Source organism: Rhinatrema bivittatum, chromosome 2, assembly GCF_901001135.1.
Source record: "Rhinatrema bivittatum chromosome 2, aRhiBiv1.1, whole genome shotgun sequence".
Taxonomy (NCBI): domain Eukaryota; kingdom Metazoa; phylum Chordata; class Amphibia; order Gymnophiona; family Rhinatrematidae; genus Rhinatrema; species Rhinatrema bivittatum.
The window spans coordinates 271,229,260-271,256,337 of NC_042616.1; the positions used below are offsets into that span (position 1 = coordinate 271,229,260).

The following is a 27,078-nucleotide window of genomic DNA, read 5'->3' on the forward strand; positions in this document are numbered from 1 at the left end:
ACCTGCTTCCACAGGTTCCGGTTGTATTGGGTCATATATAATTGGTAGGAGGTGATACAGGCGATGAGCACAGCACCCTGATACACCTTCCTACCCACGGCATCTAGCGCCCTGTGATCCCAGCCCCGAGGGGCAGAGGTGTGGGTGTGAGAGTAGACTCCATTACTATGGACTGGTGTGGGAGATGGCGCCTCTCAAAACCCAATGCCTGTTGGACCAGGTAGATGGCATCCGACTTCCTATTAATGGAAGGAATGGCACAGGATGTTCCCAGATCCTAAGGAGGAGTTTATGAAAGATATTATGGACTGGGACAGCCACTATCTCCTTTGGGGAATCTACAAACCGGAGGACTTCAGCATTTTATGCCGAGGATCGTCTGTGAGAGCTGAAACGAGATGGCCTCAGTCATAGCATAGACAAAGCCCACAAAGGAAAGATCCTCCGGGGCAGAACTATGCCTTTCATCTGGTGGAGAAGGCTCTGAAAGGATATCACCAGAATCCTCAGAAGAGGAATCTGAAGTACAATTCCCCAGGGGTCATACAGGGCCTCTTCCTCATTAAGGTCCCCTGGGGCCCGGCGTGGATGGCCCTTGCACAAGTTCCTTGGTTTGGGCACTGAGAGCATTGAGAGCACCAGAGGCACTAAGAGCATCAATGACCCTGAGGGTAGTAACGGCACCGAAATCCCTGATGGCCCAGGAAGAGGATTGGGAAACACTGGCCAGGGGACAAGCAGCCTTAAAGGCGCCGATGGCCGCAACAAGTCTTCCTCCTCGGAAGACCCAATAATGGGAATTGCTCCAGAGGAGGGCATCTGTGGCCATTGGGGGCCTGATGGTCTTCCAGGCACCGGCTGTGTTGGAAGAACATCTAGCAGGATGTCCAGACGCTCTAGCAGAGGCACCAAGAGAGATAGCACAGGTTCCAGCTTCAGCATGGGGACCATTGCTGGGGTTGGCTCGATACCCCTTAAGACTTGGAGCACCGCAATCTGAACCCTGTAGTCCAACTCCTCCTGAAAGTCCGATGAAGTTAGGATGAAGGAGGAGGAGAAAGAGGTGTTCCCAGCGTCTCTTTGGAGCCCCGAGGAGGCTCGGTGCCCAGCACAGACATCGGTGAGGAATGTCTGTGACTCCCAAATCTGATAGAGGACAACACCTCTTTCCCATGGAGTCACTTTGGTGGCAGCAAGGCGGTCACCAATGCCGCACTGGTTCCATAGCCATGTGCCGACAGCGACCGGTAGTGATGCTTGTGGGACTTTTTGCAATGCTCGGCCCAGTCTTTCCCCGGCACCAAGGAAGCCTGATGTCTTGGAGTGCGACGACACCGGCAACGGCCTATCACTGGCTTCTCTCTGAGACGGACTTGCCAGGGGCGTGGCAAGGGACTGCGTATCGAACGGCTCCCCTCAGCCCTTAATTGTCGATGCCTCCGATGCCAGAGTAGATGGAGCAGACTTTTTGGGCCCCAAACGTTTCTCCATTTTATCCAGCTCGGCCTTTCTAAGCTTAAAGACCGAGACTCTCTCACAGAGACAGGCAAGTAAATTTTGTCCTTTTAACAGATGTATCCAGTAAAATAGGAAATGCCCAAGTGTGTATGTGACTATCTCAGAAGTTATAGGCAAAAGCAGAAAACTGATAGGGAGGGGTCGAATGAGAAAGTAAGATAAACTAGAATTTAACTGTTTTAAATATCATACAAAAAAACATATTACAACAGGGTGTCAATTGCCAGCAAGAGATACTGACAACCAAGGACCTGCGACCTATATCAGATCTGCACAGCACAGGAAGATATCTGAACAATTAATTGCAGATATAAAACTTAGGAAAGTACCATGGACTTTTGCTAAACAGGCTGTGATAACCAAAATAAGGTCAGACCTGATTGCCATCCAATCAGATTTGAAATGAACTCTTGCCAAATGACAATGAATTGCTAATGTTGCAGAGTGACCCTCTGACTATCAGAAGACTCAGTCATACCCAAAGAGATATCTGGAAGGCTTGGCCACATGATAGTAACAAGGTGATTATGAACTGGCTAGGCAATGAAACTGGTTAGCAACCAAACTGTAGCCACTCATGAACCAGATACCTACAATGACTGCATAAAAAACCACCAGCACATAAGCTCAAACCAGGATCACAATGAACAACAGAAAGTGCTGAGAGTACAAGACATTTTAGAGGGTTCTGACTATACTGAGTCATGCCCTGCTAATAACTGAATTGGTGATGACTTCTGAAGCATCAAAATTTCAGGTGATATAAATCTTAGATGAGGGTTAGGTATTTCTATTTAGTTTATCTAACCAGTTACACTGAGGAAGCAATAATGTGGTGAACTTGTATAATAAACTTTAGACAATTTCATTATTGTCTCCTTTTCATTTTGGATTTAATAGAGTGGGGCCCAGTTCCCTAGGGGCCTCAGCTTACATACTCATGTATGGATGGTACAACAGATGGATCTTTAATTTAATTTAATTCATTTAATTAATGAACATGGCAGGGATTGCTGGCTGGCACTGAAGATAGGAGGAGCCAAGAAGTCTAATTATAATGGGGTGTATGGGGGGAGGGGTCCTGTAGGGTGGGAGTGTGAATCAGTTGGTGGGGTTAGTTTTGTAATTTGGGGGTGGATTAGTGAGTGGCTGGGGTAGGATGGTGGGTAGGTGAGGGCATTGTATAGGGGTTGGGTTAGTGAGTAGGTAGGTAGGTTAATGGGTTGGGAATACAAAGGTGGGTGTGGGATAAATAGGTAGGGGGGGGGGTTCTTAGGTTAGTGGTGCAGTAGGTAGGTAGGGGGGTACTTAGGTTAATGGGGCAGTGGGTGAGTGAGTGGGGAGGTTTGGGGATCTCTGTGGTCCCGGTGCAGAGTCCCTCTGACTTGCGGGTAACCAGGCTGGACCAGAGCGCCTCCACTTTTTTAAAATTAAAAATGGTAGTAAAGTTAATGCACTTTTTAACTTTATAACTGTTTTTAGTGCCTGCTGACTGATGTAAATATGTGTGATAAGCTTAGGACACCTTTTTATTTTGGTTTAGTGCACATTGTTTTTGCATGCTTTTTCAACTCCTGATGCATTAGCATACTATTTGCTTACTGCCAGGGAAGTTAACTCAATTTTTTATGTATGAATAAAAAAAGTGCACTAAATATATTGCATATATTTTTACTCACATTTTATTATATCAACCCCAAAGAGAGTAGCTATAAATCTTAAACCAGGGACAGTGTAAAGACCCACAGTACATCAAAATGTGATTGCAAAGACATTTAAGGCCAATGAAAACATTGTAGCTCAGTATAGTACCAGTACATTACAATCAATACAGTAGTATGGCAAAATCAATAGGAAAACTGCAGTCTACATTATCAGACAAGCAATACTGCTCTGTTAATAATATAAGCTGAATGGACTAATATTTCTTTAAACAGCCATAAAGAGGGGTATAAACATTAGAAAAAACATAAGAGCCAAAAGTTTTAGGAACTAAAGGGTGTAAAAATCTATATACTGTACGGGTTTTTTTCTGCTTATATTTTGCTTTTTTTTTTTTTTTTTTTTTTTAATTGTCTTTGTTTTTCTATTTCCCACCTAGCCTTTCTCCCTATTTCTCTCCCTCTCCACCTCTCTTCTGCAGTCCAGATGTTATTTCTTCACTTAGCCGGGGTTAGAGTCCCATTGGCAACTCCTTCTCTCAAGCTAGGCCCTAGTAGCAATCATTTGCCTGGCCAAGCCCGGCCCCAGTGAATACTCCAACAGTGACTTTTCCACTTGTGTCTAGTGGCAGGCACTAGACCCTGAAGTTTAAGCACTCAGGTGACCTGGTGCCAAGAATATTTCCAGCCCTGGTAATAAGCCATTATCTATTAGCCACAGTTCACCTTAAAAAATTGAGGCAGCACACACAGAAGTGCCAAAATTATTATTCTGATTCAATTTCTGCTCCTTGGGCCAACAGAGGCTGCAGTAGCTTTACTGGCAACATTCAGAACATTTTTTGGGTGGGCAGAAGAGAATCTTTGCCAATATGTTGATGGAGTTGCTGTTGAAGCAAGAGCAGGTGCAATGAGGACTCTGCACTGGATAAAAACTTGGATCAGTTTAACTTGCTTAATTCTTGCTTGCTGAAGAGAATATTATTGAGCTTTCAAATATATTATTTTTTTTGTTTGGGAGTGTGATAGAACTTTCAGTATATTATTTGCTGTTTGAGAGTGTGATACAGCTGTTTCCTTGTTTGTTTTTCCCATCCATCTACACCTGTCTCAAATCTATATTTAAAGACTTTTGCCCAATTAAAAGGCAAGAAGAACATAGAAATGTAACAGCAGAAAAAGACCATATGACCTATCTAGTCTGACTATCCACACCAACTAATTCAGCTTTACAATCTCTACCACTCAGAGATGTGTGTGTTTATCCCATGCTTTCCTTAATTTAGACACTGTTCTTTGTCTTCACCACCTCCATGGGGAGGCTTGTTCCATACATCCACTATCCTCTCTGTAAAGAAATATTTCCTTACATTATTCCAGAGTCTGTGCTCATGAGATATCATGATATACCACCTGCATATCACCCTCAACGTATTCCTAAACCTGTCTGGGAAAACCCCCTTCTTATCTAATGTATATAGTTAAACTGCCAATAAAATACTACCAAAGTTATCAATCCACCTTTAATGTTACTCAATGTTTTTCTGTTAACAATACTATCAAGCAATTAACAATGTTATTAATGTTAATTGTTTCTCTGATGTTTTAATGTAAATCATTGTTATAATTGTAAACCGGAGTGAAGGCTGACACCAAACTTCGGTATAAAAAAAACCATTCAAATAAACATTCAAACATTCCAAAACATTCAAATGAGATAATAAGATGCAAAAGTATGGAAAATGGCTCATCACTTATTAGTGCGGTGAAAAAGTAGACATGCTTAAAGGTGTAAAAATGTAATGTGGGGGCATTAACACCAAAAACTTAACTATATCTCAGGGAGTAAATTGTTTGCATTACTGGTTGCAGTAATGTGGGCCTCGTTTGCATTTCATTAACATTGGCCATTAATACATGCATAAAGTATGGGCTTACATGCGTTAATGGCCAATACTATTGCAGTTTTGTACATCAGTCCCTATATTAAATACTGGAGTACTGGAGTATCTGACAGTTTTTTTCATCAGATTTTGGGTTGTACTTGATAAGAAGGACTGCCAGCTTGTCTCATAACTTCAATTACATAGATGTCATGCTCTCATGGAACAATAACCCTGCCTTTATGAGCAAATTTAATTATGTCTATATTAGATGTTCATGCTTTCAAGGTTATCCTTTTTGACAAATTGCTTCTCAATCCGAGGTCCTGGAGGTGCATATTTTAAGGTATTGAAAACTCTGTCTTGATGGTTTTCAAAATACTGGAGAGTTAAGGATACTGTTAAAACAGAGAAGTCAAAAGTTGAGGTAGTAAAAGTTGAGGTAGCTCAGATAGATTTAAATGAATAGATAAAAAAACAAATGTTTCAAAATTATCTGAATCAACTGCTAATAAGCAGACTGTGATTATGGACAAAAAATAGTCTAAATGAAGATATAGCCATAATAGGCATCTCAGAGACTTGGTGTATAGAGGATAACCAATGGGACTCATGGATACCAGGTTACAAAATATATCAAAATGATAGAGCAGATTGCATTGGGGCTGGGGTGGCACTATAAGTTAAGGGTGGTATAGAGTAAAATATGATAAAAGTTCAACAGTAATCTAACTGAAATGTGGAATCTCTATGAATAGAAATTCCAAGCAAGATGGGAAAAAGTATAATAGCAGGAAGATATGATTGTCCACCTGATCAGATTAGACAGATTAATCATTTTGGAAACACAATAATAATGGATTTCAATTACTCCGGTATCGATTGGGTGAACAGCTCATCAGGGCCATGCAAGGGAGGTAGCTAGTCCTGGAACCAACAAGAGGGAAAACTACTTTAGATAACTCTCAGTGGATTGCAGGACCTGGTGCAAGGGGTAACGGTGGCAAAAGCAGGATTTGGTGCACGGATAGCGGTGGTGAGGCAGCTTGGCATTATGGATCATTATGCAATTAAATTTGATATAATCACTGAAGGGAGAATATGAAGGAAAACTACTGTGGTAGCATTCAATTTCAAAAGGGAGACTGATAAAATGAGAAAATTAGTCTGGAGTAAACTAAATGGGACAGTTGCAAATTAAAAATCTGCATGAGACATGGAAATTGTTGAAAAATACTATCTTGGAAGCTCAGATAAAATATATTCCATGCATTAAAAAGGTCGAAGGAAGACCAAACTGCTAGCAATGGTTAAATGCTGCTGTGAAAGAGGCTATTTTACAGTAAAAAAAAAAAAAAAAAGGGCAGCTTTTAAAAAATGAAAAGCAAGTCCAAATGAGGAGAATAGGAAAGAGCATAGGCACTTGACAGACGTAAAATATTAATAAGGCAGGCCAAAAAGGAATTTGAGAAGAAACTTGCCACAGAGGCAAAAACAAATGAAAACTGCATCAAAAGCAAGACATATGTGAGGGAGATTTCTGCATCAAAAGATTACCAGGGGGTAATAGTGGTGTTAAGAAAAGACAGCCATTGTAGAAAAGAGATCAATTTGCAGACAGTTTGTCCAGCTAAAGTTTGGACTCAGCCAGACAAACCACAGGTTTTCAGTTTCCCACCACTCTGATTATTCAGCAAACTGCTAAGACAGATAAAATTTAGCTGGATAAGTTAGAGGCATTCGAGGGGGTGAACTGGGGAGGAGTTAAGATAACCAGAAAACTAACTCCCTCCAATATTCAAAGTTAGCCACATAACTTTATCCTAAGTCTGGTTATGCCATAGAGCAGTCCGAAAATCAGCCACATAAGTTCACTCAGCTATCTGGGACTTTATCTGGCTATATTCAGCAGAGCACCTAATTGGCAGCGCTCTGTTGAATATTATGACAACTTATATGGCTAATTTTAGCAGGACACATTTTCCACACACTATGCTGTTGAATATCAACATTCTAAAGAATTCTTTTCTTCAGTTTTCACTGAAGAGGATATTAGGGAGATTCGCACACCAAAACCATTCTATGAATTTGATGAGTCAGAATAACTAAAGCAAACCACTCTTAAATCGGAAAATGTATTAGAGCACATTAACAGGCTAAATAGAAATAAATCAGCAGGACCTGACAGCATTCATACCAGAATTCTAAAAGAACTCAAATATGAAATTGTAAGTCTGCTCCTGTTAATCGGTAATATATTATTAAAATCTGCCATTGTACCTAAAGTCGGATGGTAGCTAATGTAAAACCAATTTTTAAAAGGCTCCATGTCTTAATGGGAAAAAGCCAACATAGTTTTAGCAAAGAAAAGTCATACCTTACCAACTGATTAGAATTCTTTGACGGTATAAACAAACATGTGGATAAGGGTAAACCAGCTGATATTGTGCACCTAGAAGGAATGTGATAAATTCCTACAGAGAGACTCAGGAAATTCCAAAATCATGGAAAAGGAAGCAATTGTCCTATTGTCCTAGCTTGCTGCTATCAGAAGGACGACGAGACTTGATGTTCCTTAGGCATGTCCTGCCTCCTCTCAAGCCAGAGTCTGACTGGCGCACTTAGAATCAAATGGTTGAAAGTGTGCCACTGGGACCTCACGGGAAAGGAGGGAGGACGCCGATGAGCGACTGCAAGTTCATCATCATCTTCATAGCAGAAGTGAGCGGTTAAGGGATCTGGAGGAATTGTGGGGGAAAAGCTGTCCTACCACCACACTGGGACACCATGGGAAAGGAAGGAGGACTTACCTGAACAACTGCAAGTGCCATCGTCATCCCGATAGCAGTGGGTGAGATAAGAGATCCGGAGGGGGAGCGAGCGAACTATTACATAAGAACATGTCATACTGGGTCAGACCAAGGGTCCATCAAGGCCAGCATTCTGTTTCCAACAGTGGCCAATCCAGGCCATAATAACTTGGCAAGTACCCAAAAACTATTTCATGTTACCGTTGAAAGTAATAGCAGTGGCTATTTTCTAAGTCAACTTAATTAATAGCAGGTAATGGACTTTTCCTCCAAGAACTTATCCAATCCTTTTTTAAACACAGCTATACTAACTGCACTAATCACATCCTCTGGCAACAAATTCCAGAGTTAAATTGTGCGTTGAGTAAAAAAGAACTTTCTCCGATTAATTTTAATTGTGCCACATGCTAACTTCATGGAGTGCCCCCTAGACTATTATCTGAAAGAGTAAATAACCGATTCACGTCTACCCGTTCTAGACCTCTCATTATTTTAAACACGTCTATCATACCCCACCTCAGCCGTCTCTTCTCCAAGCTGAAAAGTCCTAACCTCTTTAGTCTTTCCTCATAGGGGAGCTGTTCCATTCCCTTTATCATTTTGGTCACCCTTCTCTGAACCTTCTCCATCGCAACTATATCTTTTTTGAGGTGCGGCGACCAGAATTGTTCACAGTATTCAAGGTGCGGTCTCACCATGGAGCGATACAGAGGCATTATGACATTTTCCGTTTTATTCACCATTCACTTTGTAATAATTCCCAACATTCTGTTTGCTTTTTTGACTGCCGCAGCACACTGAACCGACGATTTCAATGTGTTATCCACTATGATGCCTAGATCTCTTTCTTGGGTAGTAGCACCTAATATGGAACCATTGTGTAAGTATAGCATGGGTTATTTTTCCCTATATGTATCACCTTGCACTTATCCACATTAAATTTCATCTGCCATTTTGATGCCCAATTTTCCAGTCTCACTCCCGATGCAAAACAAAAAATGTGCGTCTAGGATGCACATTTAGCGATCAGAAATTAACGCCTCCTTGCTAACGTGACCCCCTAATTTAAATATTGCTGGTGCACCCAAGGGGGGCGCCTGGTGGCATGTTATGAAAGCGGGTGTTGACTGTTCAATGCCCGCTTTCTGAGCATATTTATTACATCAGCCCCAGGGATAGCCATGGGGGAGGGAGGGAAGGATTGGCCCAGGGATAGCCATTAGAAAAATGACTTCTTGCCCTCAGGATTATGAGCGTTGAGAAGAAAAAGAGAGCACCTTACACTGAAATGCTGAAAGTGAAGGTTATTGAACATGAAAAGGAGGCCAATAATTGTGTAGCTGCAAGAGAATTTGACGTTAATGAAAAACTCGTCAGAGATGTTATAATTAGTGAGGTTTGGGTGGACCCTTGGACACTGTGGCAGCTGACCACGCCCACGGGGGCAGTCCCGTGAGGGGCCACAGGTCAGGCTCAGCTGAGGACACACAAATACAGAGATTGATCTTTATCTAAACAATGTTGTGTAGCCACCAGAGGTGGCAGTGATGAGTAGTTGAAGTAGCCCGGCTGGGCTAGTATCCCTCAGGCGCTGGAACGACGACTCCTCCGGTAGCAGTGCTGTAGTGGAAAGAACTGAGAATAATGAGTACAGTGGAATATGAACAAGCCCTAGTATGGAGAACCCCAGGATAGGAAGAGCAGGGCCTCGAGGAGCGAATACTTGATCCCTGAGAGCTGGGAGGCTTGAAGGAGATGTACTCACACAGCGGTTCTACATAGGAGATGGCACTAAGGCTGGAACGGAGGCAGACCCTCGAGGAGCGAGTACCTGGTTCCAGGGAAAGCTCTGAGGTGGAGATGGTAGTACTCACTGGTGTTGAAGATAGCAAATCCTTCCAGGCAGAAGAGAAGGTAGGAGCAGGCAGGGAGTCAGGGAACATGGGCCCTCGAGAAGCGAGTACCGGTTTCCTGATAGCGACCTGAAAAGCAAGTGAGGCCCCTGAGGAGCGGGTACCCCATTAGCGTTAAGAGTCCAATGAAGATTGGAGGCAGAGTAGCTGGGTACGGAGAGCTAATCCCATCCGTAGAATTCCCCTTGCTAACTCAAAGGCCAGCAAACAGTGTAGGCTTTAAATATCCGGGCAGTGTTAGGTCATCACGGGGGGACGCCTCTGAGGTTCGCGCCAAGCAGGAAATAAGAGCGAGGGCCGCGCGGCGAGCGCGCCCTAAGGTACAGACAGAGCATGGCGGGAGGCAGCACCCAAGCCGGTCCGAGGACGCCGGAGAGGTCGGCAGACAGACGCCACGGCAGCCAGGCGTCCATTAACAGCAAGAGGAGGAGCAAAAGGAGAGAGGTAGGAGGAGTGCAGCCGTCGGGAAGGGACGGTTGCAACAAGAGATTGGAGAAAAAATGATGAAAAGCTGCTAGAAATGCCATATCTAAGAAAGCCTTACATTTCAAAATTTCACCTTTTGATGGAACAGAAAAGGATTTGAATGACTGGGTAATGGAATGCATAGAGAACGGCAATATTGTGACTCGCTCTAGCATTAGGATTCATGCCCTTCAAATGGAGAAAGAAGAAAAATACTCAGGGACCGAAGGTCTGAAAGAATTCACAGCATCATCTGGTTGGTGTTTGCGGTTCATGAACCGATATCTTTTGTGCCTTTGTCAGTGCACAAAGATTTCACAGAAACTGCCTAAAGAGCTTGATGAAAAGATCTGTTCATTCCACAAATCCATTATTCAGCAGAGAATAAAGAATCATTTCGATATGAATAACATTGGTGATATGGATGAAACGCTAATGACATTTGATATGCCTGGCAACCACACTGTAGCTGGCATTGGTGAACAGACCATATTTGTAAAAACAGCTAGTTATGAAAAGACACATTTCATAGTGGTCCTGTCTTGCCTGGCAGATGGCACAAAACTGCGCCCGGTGGTAATATTCAAGAGGAAAATGAGTCCAAGAACCTAAAAATTCTGGTAGGTGTAACTGTTCGGGCTCATCCTAAAGGCTGGATGGATGAGGAGGGAATAAAACAGTGGCTGTGCGATGTGTGGGGTAGGTGAGCAGGCATGGGGCTAAGAAAACGACCATCACTATTGGTATGGGATATGTTCCATGCACATATAACAGCGATGTGAAAGACTATGCAAAGAAAATGGTGACCATGTTAGCAGTGATTCTAGGATGTCCGACATCATTGCTCCAGTTGTTAGATGTCTATCTCAACAAGCCTTTAAAAGACCAACTGAGGCATATGTGGCTACAATGGATGTGTTCTTGTCTTGCAAAGTTAACGAAAGGGGGGAACATGATGAAACCAGTCATTAATTTGGTAGTGAAATGGGTAAAGGATGCCTGGAAGGCAATTCCACCAGAAATAGTCAAGAAGTCATAGCTGAAATGCGGCATTAGCAATGCTATGGCTGGATCAGAAGACGATGCCATCTATGAAGATAAAGATGAATCAGCATGTGATTATTCAACAGATGGACATAGCGAAGACAACCTTTACGCTGATCACCACCAAAGAACAATTCCACGATTTATTCAGATATTCCAACAAAGAATCTGATTTGGAAGAATTTGAATGAGGCACTTTATTTTTCATTTAATAACTAAATCGATTTCCCTAAGCTGTTAAATGATGTTTTTTTATGAGACACTTATTTATTTATTAAAAGAAAAATAAAGTGATTTTCTTAAGTTATGTTTCTTAGTATGATTTTACCTTCATTTCATGAGCCCCCTAGGTTTTACCCTCGACTTATCCACAGATCACAAATTTCTTACCTTTTGGGCCCATAAAATACCCTCGACTTATACATGAGATCGACTTGTATATGAGTATATATATTAGGCCCAAATCAGGATTGACCAATAATAGTCCCTGAGAGTCACAAACAGCCCTGGTTTTTAGGATATCCATAATGAATAAGCACGAGATAAATTTGCATACATTGCCTCCACTGTATGCAAATCTCTTTCATGCATTTTCATTGTGGATATCTTAAAAACCTGGCCTGTTTGTGGCTCTTGAGGACCAGAGTTGGCCACCCTGGTCTAAATGGTCAGTTTTCTCAATGGAGAAAAGTAAATAGTGAAGTAACCCAGAAATCTGTACTGGAACCACAGGCATAGGGACTTGTGTTGTTTAACATATTCATAAATTACCCAGAAAAAGGAGAAATGAATGAGTTGATCAAATCTGTGGAAAACACAAAATTATTCAAATAGTGAAAAAATGAGCTGATAGTGAGGAACTGCAGGAGAGTATTGCAAACCTGGGAAACCAGACATTTAAATGGCAGATGAAATTTAATGTGGAGAAGTGCAAAGAGATGCACATAAGGAAAAACAATCTTAACTATTTATGCACAATGCTGGGTTCCATATTAGGAGTTACTACCCAGGAAAAGGATCTGGAAGGCATTGAGGACAATACATTTGTTTCCATTCGAAAGCGAGGAACCTGAAGGCAACGATTCACCTGCTGCAGATCAAGGATCGGGCGAAACGTGCCTTCCTTCTTGGGGACCAAAAGTACCCCGAGTACCGGCCTCGTCCCTGCTGCACCTCCGGAACTGAGACAATAGCGTTGAGTTCGAGAAGTCGTTTCAGTGTCACCCGGACCGCTTTGTGCTTGCTGCTCGAGGCCACGTGGGACTCCACAAATACCTCCCAGACCGAACACAAGAACTCCAGCGCATAAACGTCTCTGATTACTGCCAAGACCCAACGATCTAAAGTGATTGTTGCCCATTCCATGTAAAAGCTGGATAATCTGCCTCAGACAGCTTCAAAGATGGAATGGGTGCTCGTGGCTTCATTGGGAGGATTTCCTGTTCCCAGCACTGAGGTTCCCAGAGTCCCTGCTGGAGCGGCGGCCACCACGAAAGGACTGCTGGCGTCCCAGAGTCTGTTTGGAAGTAGAAGATGCAGAATAACTGGGCTTCTATACCGGCGAGAGTCCTGAAAACGAGGCCAAGGTGGAAAAATCTTCTTGGAAGACCTCCTATCTTCCAGCAACCTATTGCCCTTGGACTCTCCGAGCAGCTTCACCAGCTTATCAAGGTCATCTCTGAACAGGAGCTTGCCTTTAAAGGGAAGGTTACAAAGCTGAGACTTTGAGGACAAATCCGCTGCCCAATTACGCAGCCAAAGAAGGCGATGCGCCGCCACCACTGATACCATACTCCTTGCTATCATCCGCATGAGGTCATACAGCGCAGCCGCCACATACGCAATGCCCGCTTCTAAATGAGTGACCTGAAGCACTCCATCGCTACCAGAAGTGGAGGAGGAGGTGGAATCCTGAACCCAACACAGACACGCCCTCTGCATGAGGCTAGCGCAAACTGCCGCCCGGACTAAAAGCGGCTACCTCAAAAACTCACTTCAGCTGGATCTCAAGCTTGCAGTCTTGCGTGTCTTTCAGTGTTGCGGACCCAGCTACTGGGATAGAGGTCTTTTTAGTAATTGCAGAAACTGAAGCATCAACTTTTGGAAACTTTAAAAAGGTCCAAAATATCCGAGGACATGGGGGTAAAGCTTTGCCATAGCCCTGCCCACCTTCAAACCTGCATCTGGAGTATCCCATTCCCGGGAAACCAGCTTGCTACCTTTTTAGGTAGTGGAAAAGAAGTTGTCGGTCCTTGGATGTCCTTGAGGACTGGATTAACTCCCTCATTGTCGGATTCCTTCTGAGAAACTTTAAGCCCCAGGACGTCCAAAACCTGTGGAATGAGGGGACGCAGCTCTTCACGCTTGAAAAGTCGGACCACACTGGGATCATCCCCCTCTGCTGGAGGGAGGGTCATCATCATCAAGATCATCAGGATTCACATCCCCCGGATCCGGAGTTAGGTCCAGGTCTACCACCGGAGGTGTCCCCGAGACTGCCGCAGTGTCTGGACCCGATCCCAGGTCCTGTGGCACTTGGAGGGAATCCCCATGCTGAAGAGAGAGATCCCCCAGATGCTGCTGCTCCGAGCCGCGAGCCTTCTTCGCCGGAGGCACCGACAGGGCCCCTTATAGGTCCGAGCTTCTTTGGCACCGTCTGCCTCCTAGCCAGGAAGGCTTGGTGCATAAGTAGAATAAATTCCGGGGAAAAATCCTCTGGGTCCCCTTCTCCCTCAAGAGAATCATGTGGGGTGTCATTGCCCGCAAAATCTTCCCCCACAGGGTCCAAACGGGCAGGGAATCTTCTACAAATGACCGGCGGCGCACAGCAGTTCCACACCCCCACACCCCCCGATGAGCCCTCCATGCCGGAGGAACAAGCCAAGCAAAGAGAAGCAGAATTCAGCGCCTGGCCGCGTGCCCCACGCCCCACAAGCCCGGCAGGCAAGCGATTTGGTGCAAGGGCCCATTAACTCGGCCGCATAGCCACGCGGTCTGTGTGAGGGGAGAAAGGCTGCTACCGGCAAAAAACGTGCGCTCCGTCGGTGCGGGAGACAAAAATAAAACAAGCAGCCCCCAGTCACAGCCGTGCTAAAAAGCGGCGAAAACTGCAAAAAAAAAAAATACTCAGGCTGAAAGCCCAACTTACCCTTCTCCTCTGGAAATACCCCGTTTTGTTAATGCTGTTTTAATTTATATTAGAATGAATTGACTGGCACTGACCATCTAGTTCCAGAAAGCATTGCAACGTTTGGGGCAATAGGATAAAGTCTCAAATCTCAAACTGAAAAGAAAATGTCTCCTACCATATCAATTCCTTCCAAAATTTTAAAGAAAGGCTATAAGATAAACCTGCTCGACCTACAAAATATTTTTCTTATATTCTCTTTAATAATGTTTAATGCTAGAAAACATATGCTTTTAAAAACACCCATCAGTGATAATCATACCTATTTCAACATAGCGGCTAGGCAGGTCTCTGATTTCGCTGGCATGGCGCTCCTTCACTGAACATATCTGGAAAAAGATTCATACGCAATGTGTTAATTATTTCCTACATACCTTCTTCACTCAATTATCAAGCAAACACTTTCCAAGTGAGGCATACAAGGCAGAGGAAGATGTGAATCTTGCAATACTAGCTGGTAGTAGAGTGACTACAAATTGATTTAACAAGCCATTTGAAAGTGATTTAACATGACTAAACAAAGCTGACAGCCACAATGGAGCAGCAATCTTTTTGCAGAGAGCTCTATAAAAAGTGTCAATTCTAGTCACACACAAAAAAATGCAAAATAAATAAATAAATGTAAGCATATAGCAGGAGGAGAGAGTGGAAGGTGGCTAAGAGGAGTAAAATAACTGCACTGATCATTCTAATATTTCAATATGATAAATCACAGTAACTGATCATATGTCATATGCATTTTTATTTTGAGGAGAATGATTTATTTTGCAGCTTTTAGCCTGATGTTAAGTTCCCTTAATACAGTTTAATGCCATGTTTCTTGAGTGCAGAGTCACATTTTTACAGTTCCTTACTTTAATGCTATCTGGTGCTGAAAAAAAAAAAAAGTTAATTTGTACAACTTGGCCAAATGTCGTTTAAGAGGCTCTTCTGCAGAGAACACTGAAGCCAACTTCTAGGGTTGAAATAAACTTCAAACACGAGCACTGCACTGCACATGAGTCATACTGCCTTCTGAAAGGGGAGAGAACATTTCTCCTGGGGAAAGCATGTCACATCTCTGGCCGTCGCTGGCATGCCAGCCGAACGGTCAAAACTCATGAGAGGGTATACCACCTGATAATGTGCAGACACTAGCCCAACAAACAGCCGCTCTCATGCCTCAGTAACAGCAACATATACTTTAGGAAACTAATGAATGCTTTTTCAGATCCGAGTCTGAAAACTGTAAAACATCCCCAGCCCCACCTCAGTGGAGATGCGCATGCCTTTTAGTTTACCAGAGTTTTAATGGTTTCTTTTCATTTGGCAATGGAGTCACTACCTTTACTGAGTTTCCCCAGCCAATAATCAACGTTAAGTTGTCTTTCCAGCAGAGGCTGCAGGGATACATGTCTGGACGGAGGCTGGTGTCGTCTCGCGGCACGTTGGTGATTCTCTGCTTTGTGACCATGTCAAGTATCTTCACACCCTAAACACCAGACAAGAAAGGAAACAACAGTGTGTCAGGTGTGTATTCGCCGCCTCCTTTCAAATCCCATATGATATCTCCAATCCCACTCTCCCCACCTCCCCCCACAAATTTCAGTTCATTTTACCATGAATGGCGAGCTCTGGCACATTATTCACAAAAGAAGATCTTTATTGGATAATTATGGCCACAGCATAGGTCAAATTACTCTACTAAATTCAACCATGAATGAAACCCTAGACTGTTATGCAATCCCTATAGGGTGACCACACCCTCACCTAAACTGCCTTTCATAAGGGCTCAGTCTCATGGTAATGAAATATTCTGGTGCTGGGGGACGAAGCCTTCCCCCTCTAGTGATGTCCTGGTCCCTCACAAGAGCAGGACTCACTTGTTCAGGATGCAGCTGAAGAATTGGGGGGGGGGGGGGGGGAGTGATCAGGCCTATCCCAGCGGTCAAGGCCAAAGACTTGACAAGCAACTCGTCTACACTTTCACCTCCCCATGTAACAGTGGCAGGAGGCACCTGCTTGGTATTCACTGCCTGACCAGCTTTCACATCACACCTGCCATGTGCAACGTAGCAGCACGAGCACCTGCTTGGTATTCTCTGAACAACTTTAAAATAGCACTTGCCGTGCACCCCTAGGGCATGGTCCACCCCGCCTCCTCTATGCTGCGATTGTCCCAGCACCCTGCCACGCCACCTCGAGGCCATAAATTCTGTCTTGAGATGGGCAGGTTGGGTGGGAAACCGCCGAAAGAGGAGATTGGCGGGAGGACTGTTCCTGGTTTAAATTGAACTCACCAGCCCTCCCACCCTTCTCTGTAACTGTCCCCAGGGGCAGAGCACCTTCACCGTTGTGGCCTTCCCCCCTAACCTGGGATGGGGGTCAACTCCGTAAAAAAAACCCCCAAAAAAGCAGTTATACAAAGGGCCAAGCCAAAACAGTCAGGGAGCTCACAAAACAAAGGATGCTTACTGGACATATTATACTGGACTATTATACTATAAAGAAAGGACTATAGTGAGCAGAGTGACAGGCACTGCCCAGTAAATAATTTGTTTTCTAGTGCTGGATAACTGCTTGATGCTGACATAGCATTCTGCTTTAGGTTCTTTGTCATTCCAACATCATGTTTCTGATATATGACACAAACTAGCACTAATAAAAGTTGAATCTCAGTTAATTGCTGAAAAAAGTAATGAATTTTTACCTGAAATGGTAATGAAATTTAGGCAACCAAATTCAGGTTAAGTGAGACTGTTTTGCCACCATCAAATATTGCTATTGGTACATCATGGTGTTCTTCCCACCCTATACTTCACCGTGGTAGGCTGTGCTGACAGCAGCTTGAAAGTGTATTTAACTTAATTGCCATAACACGTCAAATGGATTGCTTCCATAACAAAATGAATAATGAACATAGATAAGACAGGTGAAGACCACATAATCCCCTTTAGCCTATTCATTTTTCCCTACCTGCTGCGATTCCGCAGACCCTACTTGATCTCTGGTTTAACCTCGTTTTCTCAAAGGTATAGGTTTTCCATGCTTGTTGCAGGAATACTCAATTTCTATAATGTTTTGGTCTCACCACTTATACTGGGAGACTATTCCATGTATCAATTACCTTTTCAGCGATGAAACACTTTCTTATGTTACCTACCTCTGAGTCTACTCCACCTTAGTTTCATATCACATTTGCTAGATTTAGCTATTCAATAAAAAAAAAAAAATTCCTTTTTTGCACTACTTGTACCCTTGAAGTAATTCAAGCTATCATATCCTTCTTCTCTTCTATCATATTCATATTAAGCCATTTAAGTCCAGTTTTGCAGCACTTTGCTAGCCCTTCCCTGGATTGTTCCCATTCTGTCTATATCCCTGCAGAGAGGTGACCACCAGAATTGAGCAAAATGTTCCAGATGAGGTCTCACTAATGATTTAAATTATTGCCATGAGAAACATTTAGTGAGGAAAAGTTATTATTTTATTTTGGTTTTATTTATAACCAAGGACACAGTTAGTTTAACCAAAAAGCAGTTACATTAAAAGAAAAAAAGACAAGGTATAATCGGTAACACATAGAAGTTAAATAAAGAAAATATCAATAAGATTACTAGAAAACAGTGGTAACCTTTAGTTTTGAAAGGTGAGATACAATAGCTAGAGGGTAAGCCAGATCTACTAGCTACCTTCTACTAAAATACTCTACTAACAGACTTTACTACATATATGAGCCTATCTGAGGCACAGCAAACAGCAAATGCATCTGGGAAAACAGAAAATTCTCAGAAAGCCTCAGAGAACCTCATACCACTCCTCACCTGAGGAGCTAACTGGAAAAAAGTTGCATGGATATCTCCCAGCCAAGTATCAAGAGAACAGATAATCAGTACCATGCTGAAGAAATGCAGATGATGTTGTAGCAGAGGAAGCAGCAGTCATCAAGGAGCTCTGTCTAATGTTACATTTTTATTGAGCTCAATAAGATTACAAACTGAAGTAATATACATGTCCAAGAAACAACATGCACACATAATAAAGGTGGGATGTACATTTTCTACTCTACATATGATGAATCTCCTAGTGGTACCTATGAGTTTGTGCAGGAGCAGGCTAGATGCCTGGTCCCCTAAAGGGAGAATGCTGCATGGGTGGAACCTGGCTGGACAGGAGGAGCTTGGAGGGTGTGACCGCCTTGAGGGGAATAAGAGCTGGGACCCAGTTGGGGACAGACAGGCCCTGTACGCCTTCAGGAGACATATGTATGCTGAAGCAATAGCATCCTTCAACCGGGTAATAGTAGCCTTGGAAGATTTATGCCCTTTCTTGGGACCGCTCCACAAGACCGCTCCAGACAGGCGAAAATCATTAGTGACCTCCAAGTAATGCATCAGCGCCCGCCTGACATCCAAACGCTTCAATTCACGAGCATGTGGAGAATTCTGATCCAAATCCGGGAACGCAGGCAACTCAATGGACTGGTTCACGTGAAAAGCCGATACAACCTTAGGCAGAAAAGGACGGCACGGTTCTAAGAGAAATGCCAAAATCGGAAAACCTAAGAAAAGGTTTGCGACAAGATAGGCCTGAATTTCCGAAATTCTCTGAGCCGAGCAGACAGCTACCAAAAACACTGTTTTGAGCGTAAGGTCCTTCAGAGTGACACACCTGAGCGGTTCAAAAGGAGGTTCACACAATGTCCTAAGGACCAAATTCAAACTCCAGGATGGACAAACAGCTTGACGTGATGGATGCAAATGCTTAGCACACCGAAGGAAACGAACCACATCCGGATGAGCCGCTATGGACGCACCGTCCACCTTTCCACGTAAACATCCTAACGCCGCCACTTGAACCCGGAGAGAACTGAAAGCTAGCCCTTTGCCAAACCTTCTTGCAAGAAGGCTAGAATGTGGACTATCGAGGCCCGCCTAGGAGAAACATTCGACCTACTATACCAAGAGTCAAAAACCTTTCAGACTCGGACATACGTAAGAGAGGTGGAAGTTTTGCAAGCCCATAAAAGAGTGGAAATCACCGAATCTGGATACCCCTTCTTTCTCAACTGCTGCCTCTCATAAGCCAAACCACTAGAAAAAAGCGATCCACCTGGTCGAAAAATACTGGACCCTGCTGCAAGAGATTCGGAAGATGACACAGATGGAGTGGCCCGTCCACTGCAAGGTTGAGGAGATCCGTGAACCACGGCCTTCGTGGCCATTCCAGAGCTACCAGCACCACCGCTCCCAGATGGGCTTCTATCCTTCTCAAGACCTTGCCTACCAGAGGCCAAGGAGAGAATGCATAGAGCAGAATGTTGTGAGGCCATGGGAGGACAAGAGCGTCCACCCCTTCCACTCCGTGCTCTCTTCTGCAACTGAATAAGCGAGGCACCTTGGCATTCCATTGAGTTGCTAGAGGATCCAAACGGGGAATCCCCCAGCGATGAGATATTGACGCGAATGCCTCGGTCAGCTCCCAATCTCTGATGGCTCAGAAAATCCGCCTGTACGTTGTCTACCCCGGCAATGTGTGAAGCCGCTATCCTGAGCAGATGAGTTTCTGTCCAGGCCATGACCTCGTCCGTCTCCACCGCTATGGGGCGGCTCTTTGTGTCTCCCTGCCGGTTGATATATGCTACCGTCGTTGTGTTGTCGGAGAGCACTCTCACCGACTGATGATGAACCAGAGGCAAGAACTTCTGCAAGGCCAAGCGGACTGCCCTGGTCTCGAGACGATTGATGGACCATTGCGCTTCCTGCTGCGTCCATTGGCCTTGGGCTGCCTGAGATTGGCAAACTGCCCCCCAGCCAGAAAGACTGGCATCCGTCGTCACAATAGTCCACTGAGGGACCTCCAGATCCATCCCCCGGGACAAGTGTTCGTGGGTCAGCCACCAACCTGGTCGGTTCCTGGAGGGGTAAGGAAACGTGAAAAGCTTCCGACTTGGGGTCCCAACATGAGAGCAAAGCCCTTTGCAATGGCCTCATATGAGCGAAATCCCACGGGACCAACTCCAGAGTAGATGCCATAGAACGAAGAACCTGTAAATAGTCCCACGCCCTGGGAACTGGCAGGGACAAGAAATGCCGAACTTGAGACATGAGTTTGTCTACCCGATCCTGCATCAGGAAGACTTTCCCAATCTGAGTATCAAATCTCGCCCCCAAAAAATCCAGGACCTGGGCGGGGGACAACTGGCTCTTGTCCGCATTGATGATCCAACCCAGAGTGCGAAGTGTCTGCACTACCCTGGCAACCATCGCCTCGCACAGGTTCCTTTCACTTCGCTTGAATGAGCCAGTCGTCCAAGTAGGGATGGACCAGGATTCCCCTGGCGATGGAGAGCCGCTGCCACGACCACCATCACCTTGGTAAATGGGTGCGGAGCAGTCACCAGCCCGAAGGGAAGTTCCTGAAACTGGTAATGCTTGCCGAGGACCATAAACAGGAGATACCACTGATGGTCCTTCCGAATTGCAATGTGTAGGTACGCTTCCGTCAAATCGAGGGACCCTAAAAACTTCCCTGTTCTGACGGAGGCGATTACGGAACGTAGTGTCTCCATACGAAAACAAGGCACTCAGAGCTCTGTTGAACTTCTTCAGATGTAAAAATCAGACAGAAGGAGCCTTCCTTCTTCAGAACCAGAAAATAAATATCTTTTTTTTTTTTTTTTCTTTCAGGAGTTTCATCCTTGGATCCAGTGGTTACTGGAACGCCATGCTCCTGGGGCCTGCACCGGCTCCGGCTCCCGATGATTCCTCCTCTACAGCGCTACCCGGAAGTAGCTCCGGGTGTTCAAGGTTTACTGTCCGACTGACCGCTGGGTTTCCGGGATCTGTTCTTTCGTCCAGGAAGAGAGATATCAGTGAGTCAAGGAGGACGCCGACTGTTTCCGTGTCTCCACGGCGATCCCCCAGCGACTCCTCACCCGTTCTTCTGAGGAGGTGAGCATCCATCGGCCCCCGAATCGTGCCCATCGGGGAGTCCATAATTAGTCTCTCTCTAGCCCTCCACTTTCGTCCAGAGTGAGGCATGAGGAAAACTTCAATGCGGAGAAATAACCAAAATGGGGGAGAGAGACGCTACACATCCTCTGTCTAATGAGCATCTTGGAGGAGAGAAGCAGGCGCTGGAAGAAATTATCTCCTGGCAAGTCTCTGAGCTTAGAAAAGAGGAACTGCAGAAACTATACACTGAACTAACACCGCTGGTAAGACCAGAGACTTTTTCCCTCGAATCAATATGGATGGCGATAGAAACAATGAACAACATGTTAAAGCAAATTAAACCAATAGCAAGGAAAATTGGGCAGACAGAAATACAACTGCAAAAAATAAAAGAGAAAATTACAGAGAACAAAAGGGAAATTATACAGCTAAAAACTGAAATGGGAGAAATGAAAAAGCTGAATCAAGGGATAATGAAAGTTAATGTGTATATATTGAGGAAAATTGAAAATATAGAGAACCAACAAAGAAGTAAAAATCTGAGACTGACTAATTTCCCCAAGAAAATTTCCGTAACTCCCAAAGAAATGTGGACGACGTTTGTTATGGAGAAGCTGAAAATACCACAAGCAGTTTTGCCTCCATTATAAAAAATTTATTATCTACCCACAAGGAAAAAGACACAAGTACAGGGTAAAGAATTGCAACAACTGTCGCCCCTGAATATATCAGCAATCTTGGAGTCATCGTCGGAGGAAGAGGCTCAGCCAGCAACATTAATAATTACTTTTTTATTAGACTCTGACAGGAACTGGGTCCTAAAGCAATATTTTTGTAATAAATTGGAGTTATTTTATGGTTTGAAAGTATTAATATTTCCTGACTATGCAAATGAGACAGTACAGGAGGAAAAAGTTCCTAGAATTGAGAGAGGGGGTGGTCCATATTGGAGCCCAGTTTTTCCTAAAGTTCCCCTGTAAGTGTCTCCTAAAGATTAAGGATCTTACTTATACTTTCTTTCAACCTTCACAATTAGAAAAATTTATAAAAGATAGAATTAATGTCCTGCCAGAAGATAATTCAGATGCAGCTCCTGTATAAACCTCATGCAAGGATATAATGTTCAAAAGAGGAAAATAAATGTTCCTCTCCAATGCTTTCAATTATAAGTGGTGTTAAATGAAAATGTTAATTTCCTTTTTATTAAGACGTCTCATGTGTAGGATCTCTCCGACTTTATTGTGGGCTATTATGTGTGAGGCAGTAATATTTTATTTTCCTTTTTGTTAAATGTTGAATAGATTGAACTGTATTCACTAATTTTCCTTAAATGTTTACAAATCTGTAACACTGAAAAATTAAAAAAAGAGAAAATCAAATAAATAAATAAATCGAATACCTGCCGGTTCAAAGTTCATTCAGAGGAACCGGAACAACCGCCCCGAGGTCCAACAACCGGCGAAGCATGAGAGACACCTGGCGCCTTTTCTCGAGAGACCCGCAGGGCGACACCAGAAATAGATCACGTAAGGGGCGAGCAAAATCTAAGGTATAACCATGTTCTATAATGTTTAGAACCCAATGATCTGACGTGATTTTGGCCCACTCCTCATAAAACAGGGACAGCTGCCCCCCAACGACCAGAACAGGGGAGTGGGCTGGCGCTATTTCATTGGGAGGACTTGACTCCCGTTGCCCCTGTGGCACTGCTGTCTTGGGCGGGTCTATGGCCACGAAAGGAATGACACCAGGTCTGCGACCTGCTGGATGACTGTCTTTGGCCAAACGGAGCCAGCTTAGACTGGTGAAAATGGCCTGCCCCCGAAAACGCGATCGGGAAGGGCCAAAACCTCTGGAAGCTTTTGGCCTATCCTCTGGGAGCTTGTACATCTTATTGTCCCCAAGGACTTAATGAGATGCTCCAAATCCTCCAAAAAATAATTTCCCCCAAAACGGAAAAGCACTCAGCTCTGACTTGGAGGAAACATCAGCCGACCAATTACGGAGTCATAAAAGCCTACGGGCTGACACCACAGAAGCCATAGTATGCGAAGACGTATGAAGGAGATCGTACAAGGCATCCGCCCCATATGCTACTGCTGCCTCCAAATGATCAACCTGCTCCGATTCCTCCAGGGAGAGCTCTCTAGCACTCAGGAGTTGTTGTACCCACCGGAGACTCACACGCTGCATTAAACTACTGCAAACAGCTGCTCAAACCCCCAGAGCCGACACTTCAAAGATACACTTGAGAAGCACCTCCAGCTTACGATCCTGAGGGTCCTTAAGGGCATCCACCCCAACCACAGGAATAGTCATATGCTTGGTGACTGAGGATACGGCCGCATCAACCTTGGGAACCTTAAGGAGGTCAAGAGAGTCATCCGGCAGCGGGTACCATTTTTCCATAGCTCTGCCTACACTAAAGCTAGCTTCCGGAGTATCCCACTCCCGAAACATTAGCTGGAGCAACATAGGATGAAAAGGAAAAGTCCTAGCCGGGGGACGAAGACCAGACAGCACTGGATCCATCGTGCCTTGATCCTGAGGCGTCGGCATCTGACCAGCCGGTATGCCCAGCTCCGCTAGGACACGTGGAATCATCGGCTCCAACTCATCTCTTCAAAAGAGCCTAAGGACCCGAGGATCATCCCTTCCACTGGGGCCACATGCTCAGAATCCTCATTTATGTCCTCCTGAAGCGGATCCGCCAGCGGCACTGCTCCCTGGTTCCAGAACCGGACCCTTACCGGACCACCCTAATCCAGGAGACCTCAGGAGGATCTGGCCTAGAAACCTGCATGGGAGGAGAGGGCCCATCCCCAGGCTGCCCCGGAAGGGGCTCAGGATCTCCCATGGGCATAAGGCTAGCTAAATAAGCCTTATGTAATAGTAAAATAAAATCAGCCAAAAAGGATGCTGGCCCTTTAAATTTTCCCGAGGTGAGGTACCCAAAGGAGCATGGAAAGCAGGAAATAAATCATGGGGAGACCCGGGGCAAAAATCCTGCAGAAATAACTGAGGAGAGAGATCCTCTCCCCCTGCTGAGCTGTCTGCATCAGCATCTAAAGTTCCTAAAATGGCAGCTGTTCCCGCGTTCTGCGGGACCGGGGCAGGCTGAGTACCACGAGGCAGCATCGGGGCACCGCACCACAGGACCAATGTGCCTGCCTCCCCCTGCTGATGGGTCCTTGCCCCCGGGAAGACACCGGGAGCAGAGGCTATCTCTGGAGAGCCGTGCTGCCAGCTCCCCACAGGATTTGCAGGCCAAAGAGTGCGGCATCACCGCGCTGAACAAGGAGGGGAGGCTGTGAAAATAAACCCTGGAGGCCGAATAAGAGCAGCACAACGTGTTCCGGTTCCATTTTTTTTTTTTAATTCGCGTTGGACTAACCAGAGCACAACCCGCGGTTGTCTCTGGGCCAGGGACCGGCCCACTGGTAAATCCCCCCCCAAGTCACTCACCGGCTGCTGCTCCTGGTACACTGGAGTGAAGGGCAAAGCACTCGGCAGGCCTATCACAGAGGAGAAATGACTCTGCTCCTCGGGAGGCCCGGCTTTTTTTTTTTTTTTAAACTTTGTTTCAGCCAAACAAATTTAAAGGACTCCTGTCACTGCATCTCTCTTTTTTTTGTTTAGACTCAATTAGCCACGACTGCAGGTTCTGCCACCTTCATCTGCTGGAGACAGAGAAAAACTGAAGATGCTGCAGGTGGCGCATCCTACTTACAGGGGTGTCCTTCAAGTTTTTCTCTGTCTCCATCTGCTGGAAGGGAGGCATAACCCAGCAGTCTGGGCTGATCCAGGTACGTACAGGGAACTCTAATTTATATGCATGAAATTGATTTGGCTACAATTGAAGCAACGTGTTTGCAAATTTATCTCAAGCATATTTATTAGGGATGTCCTGAAAACCCGACCACGTTGGGGCCCTCGAGGACTGAAGTTGCCCACCTCTGGTCTAGTGGATAATCTTTTAGTGAATTCTCTCTATCTGGAACCAAACTCTTCTGGAAAAAAACCCAAAACTATTATTGTTTTAAAATGGTTTGTACTATATCACTTTTTAAAATTTGGTGGACTTCCGGGATGATGTCACCGGGGTCTTCAGAATAAGCTGTGAGCTCCGGGCCCCTTCCCCCCCATCGGTCGTCATCCCCCTGAAAAAAAGTTTTTTTCAACTAATTCTTTTTTGGTGGGAGGATAAAGAGGACATCTGGGGCACCAGTTTCGCCATAGTTTGGGGCGAAAATGAGCCCAGGAAAGGCACGATTTGCCCCGCAGCGTTTGTGAGCCAGATCTGGCCCTCCTCTATTGAATCGGGCACCATCCTCTCTGCCTTTGTTTTCATCTAACCATCTGACTTACCGGGAGGGTAGAGAATGCTTGGGGCTATAGATTCCCCGTGGTTTGCGGCGAAAACGAGAGCTCGGAGGCTGGTAAGGAGCCAAGGAGAGGCGCGATTAGCCATGCAGCATTAGTGAGCCAGATCCGGCCCTCCTCTTTTGAATCGGGTGCCATCCTCTTTGCCTTTGTCTTCATTTGCCCTCCTGATTCACCGGGGTTGTAGAGGACACTTGGGGCTATAGATTCTCCATGGTCTGCGGCGAAAGCGAGCGCTCTGGGATCAGTAATACGCCAAAGATCAACGCACATCTCTTGGCATAATCATCAGCATAGTGTGGCCAAGATGGCGGCCGCGACCCACACAGCTCCTGTGGCAGAGATTTCAGAGGAGGCCCTGATCAAAATCTCTGCTAAGGTCACTGAAGTTTTAGATGCAAGGCTCCTAAAAATTCAGTCTTCTATGTATGAAATTAAAAATGCTGTGGAGGGGCAGGCTAAAAGACTGGATGAAGCGGAGCATAGACTGTCTGACCAGGAGGACCGGCTGCACATGGTGGAAAGGCAAGTACAAGAGTTAGCTCCGCAAAATTCCTCATTGATAGACCGGATAAATGATCAAGAGAATAGGAACCGGCGTAACAATCTTAAAATCATCAGCCTTCCTGAATCTGTACCAGACCAAGAACTGTATAATCTTATTGAAACCTGGCTGCCTAATCACTTGGGTCTGCGTCTGACTTCTGGTTGCTTGCACTGCGAAAGGGTGAACAGATTGGGACCGCCTAGGGCTGATGCTAATAAACCTCGGCCCGTGATGGCCAGAATCTTAAATTGGTCCCACAAAATTCAGCTTCTGAGAACCTTCCAACAGCACTCTGGAGTGGAGTACCAGGGACATAAGATCCTGATGTTCCATGATTTCTCAGCTGCTGTCTCTGCACAGCGAAAAGCCCTGTCTCCTGCCTGCACAGAGTTACACAAAAGGGGGATACCATTTGCTTTAATTTTCCTACTAAGTTACGAGTTCAATACAATGGTACTGTCCATTTCTTCTGAAAAAAGAAGACGCCAATTCCTTTATATCTTCGCTAGAGCCAAGCACTATTACTTGAAGAGCGGAGGTGTCCTGAATTTGTATATGCCAGTGCCTCAGTTTTCTCTGTCCTTCCAACAGAACATAACACTACTTGCTTTTGGCCCCTTTTAGAGGGCCGAGCCGTTGTCTCTACATCACCGCTGTTATTTAATTTTTTTAATTTTTCTGATGTCCGGAGACTGGCTTTGTTGAGTGTTTAATTTCCCATGTTCTCTTTAA

General features: G+C 44.9%; 1 protein-coding gene across 2 annotated transcripts in view; it reads right to left on the minus strand.

Moving 5' to 3' along the window:
- The window catches only part of VPS41 (VPS41 subunit of HOPS complex), a 413,500-nt gene that overhangs the window by 146,092 nt on the left and 240,330 nt on the right, over positions 1-27,078 (minus strand). For both annotated transcript variants that reach the window (XM_029589524.1, XM_029589523.1), the window contains exons 9-10: positions 15,806-15,952; positions 14,744-14,810 (exon numbers count right to left, since the gene is read on the minus strand). In XM_029589524.1, coding sequence (XP_029445384.1) covers positions 14,744-14,810; positions 15,806-15,952 — 214 coding nt within the window. The remainder of the gene's footprint in view (positions 1-14,743; positions 14,811-15,805; positions 15,953-27,078) is intronic.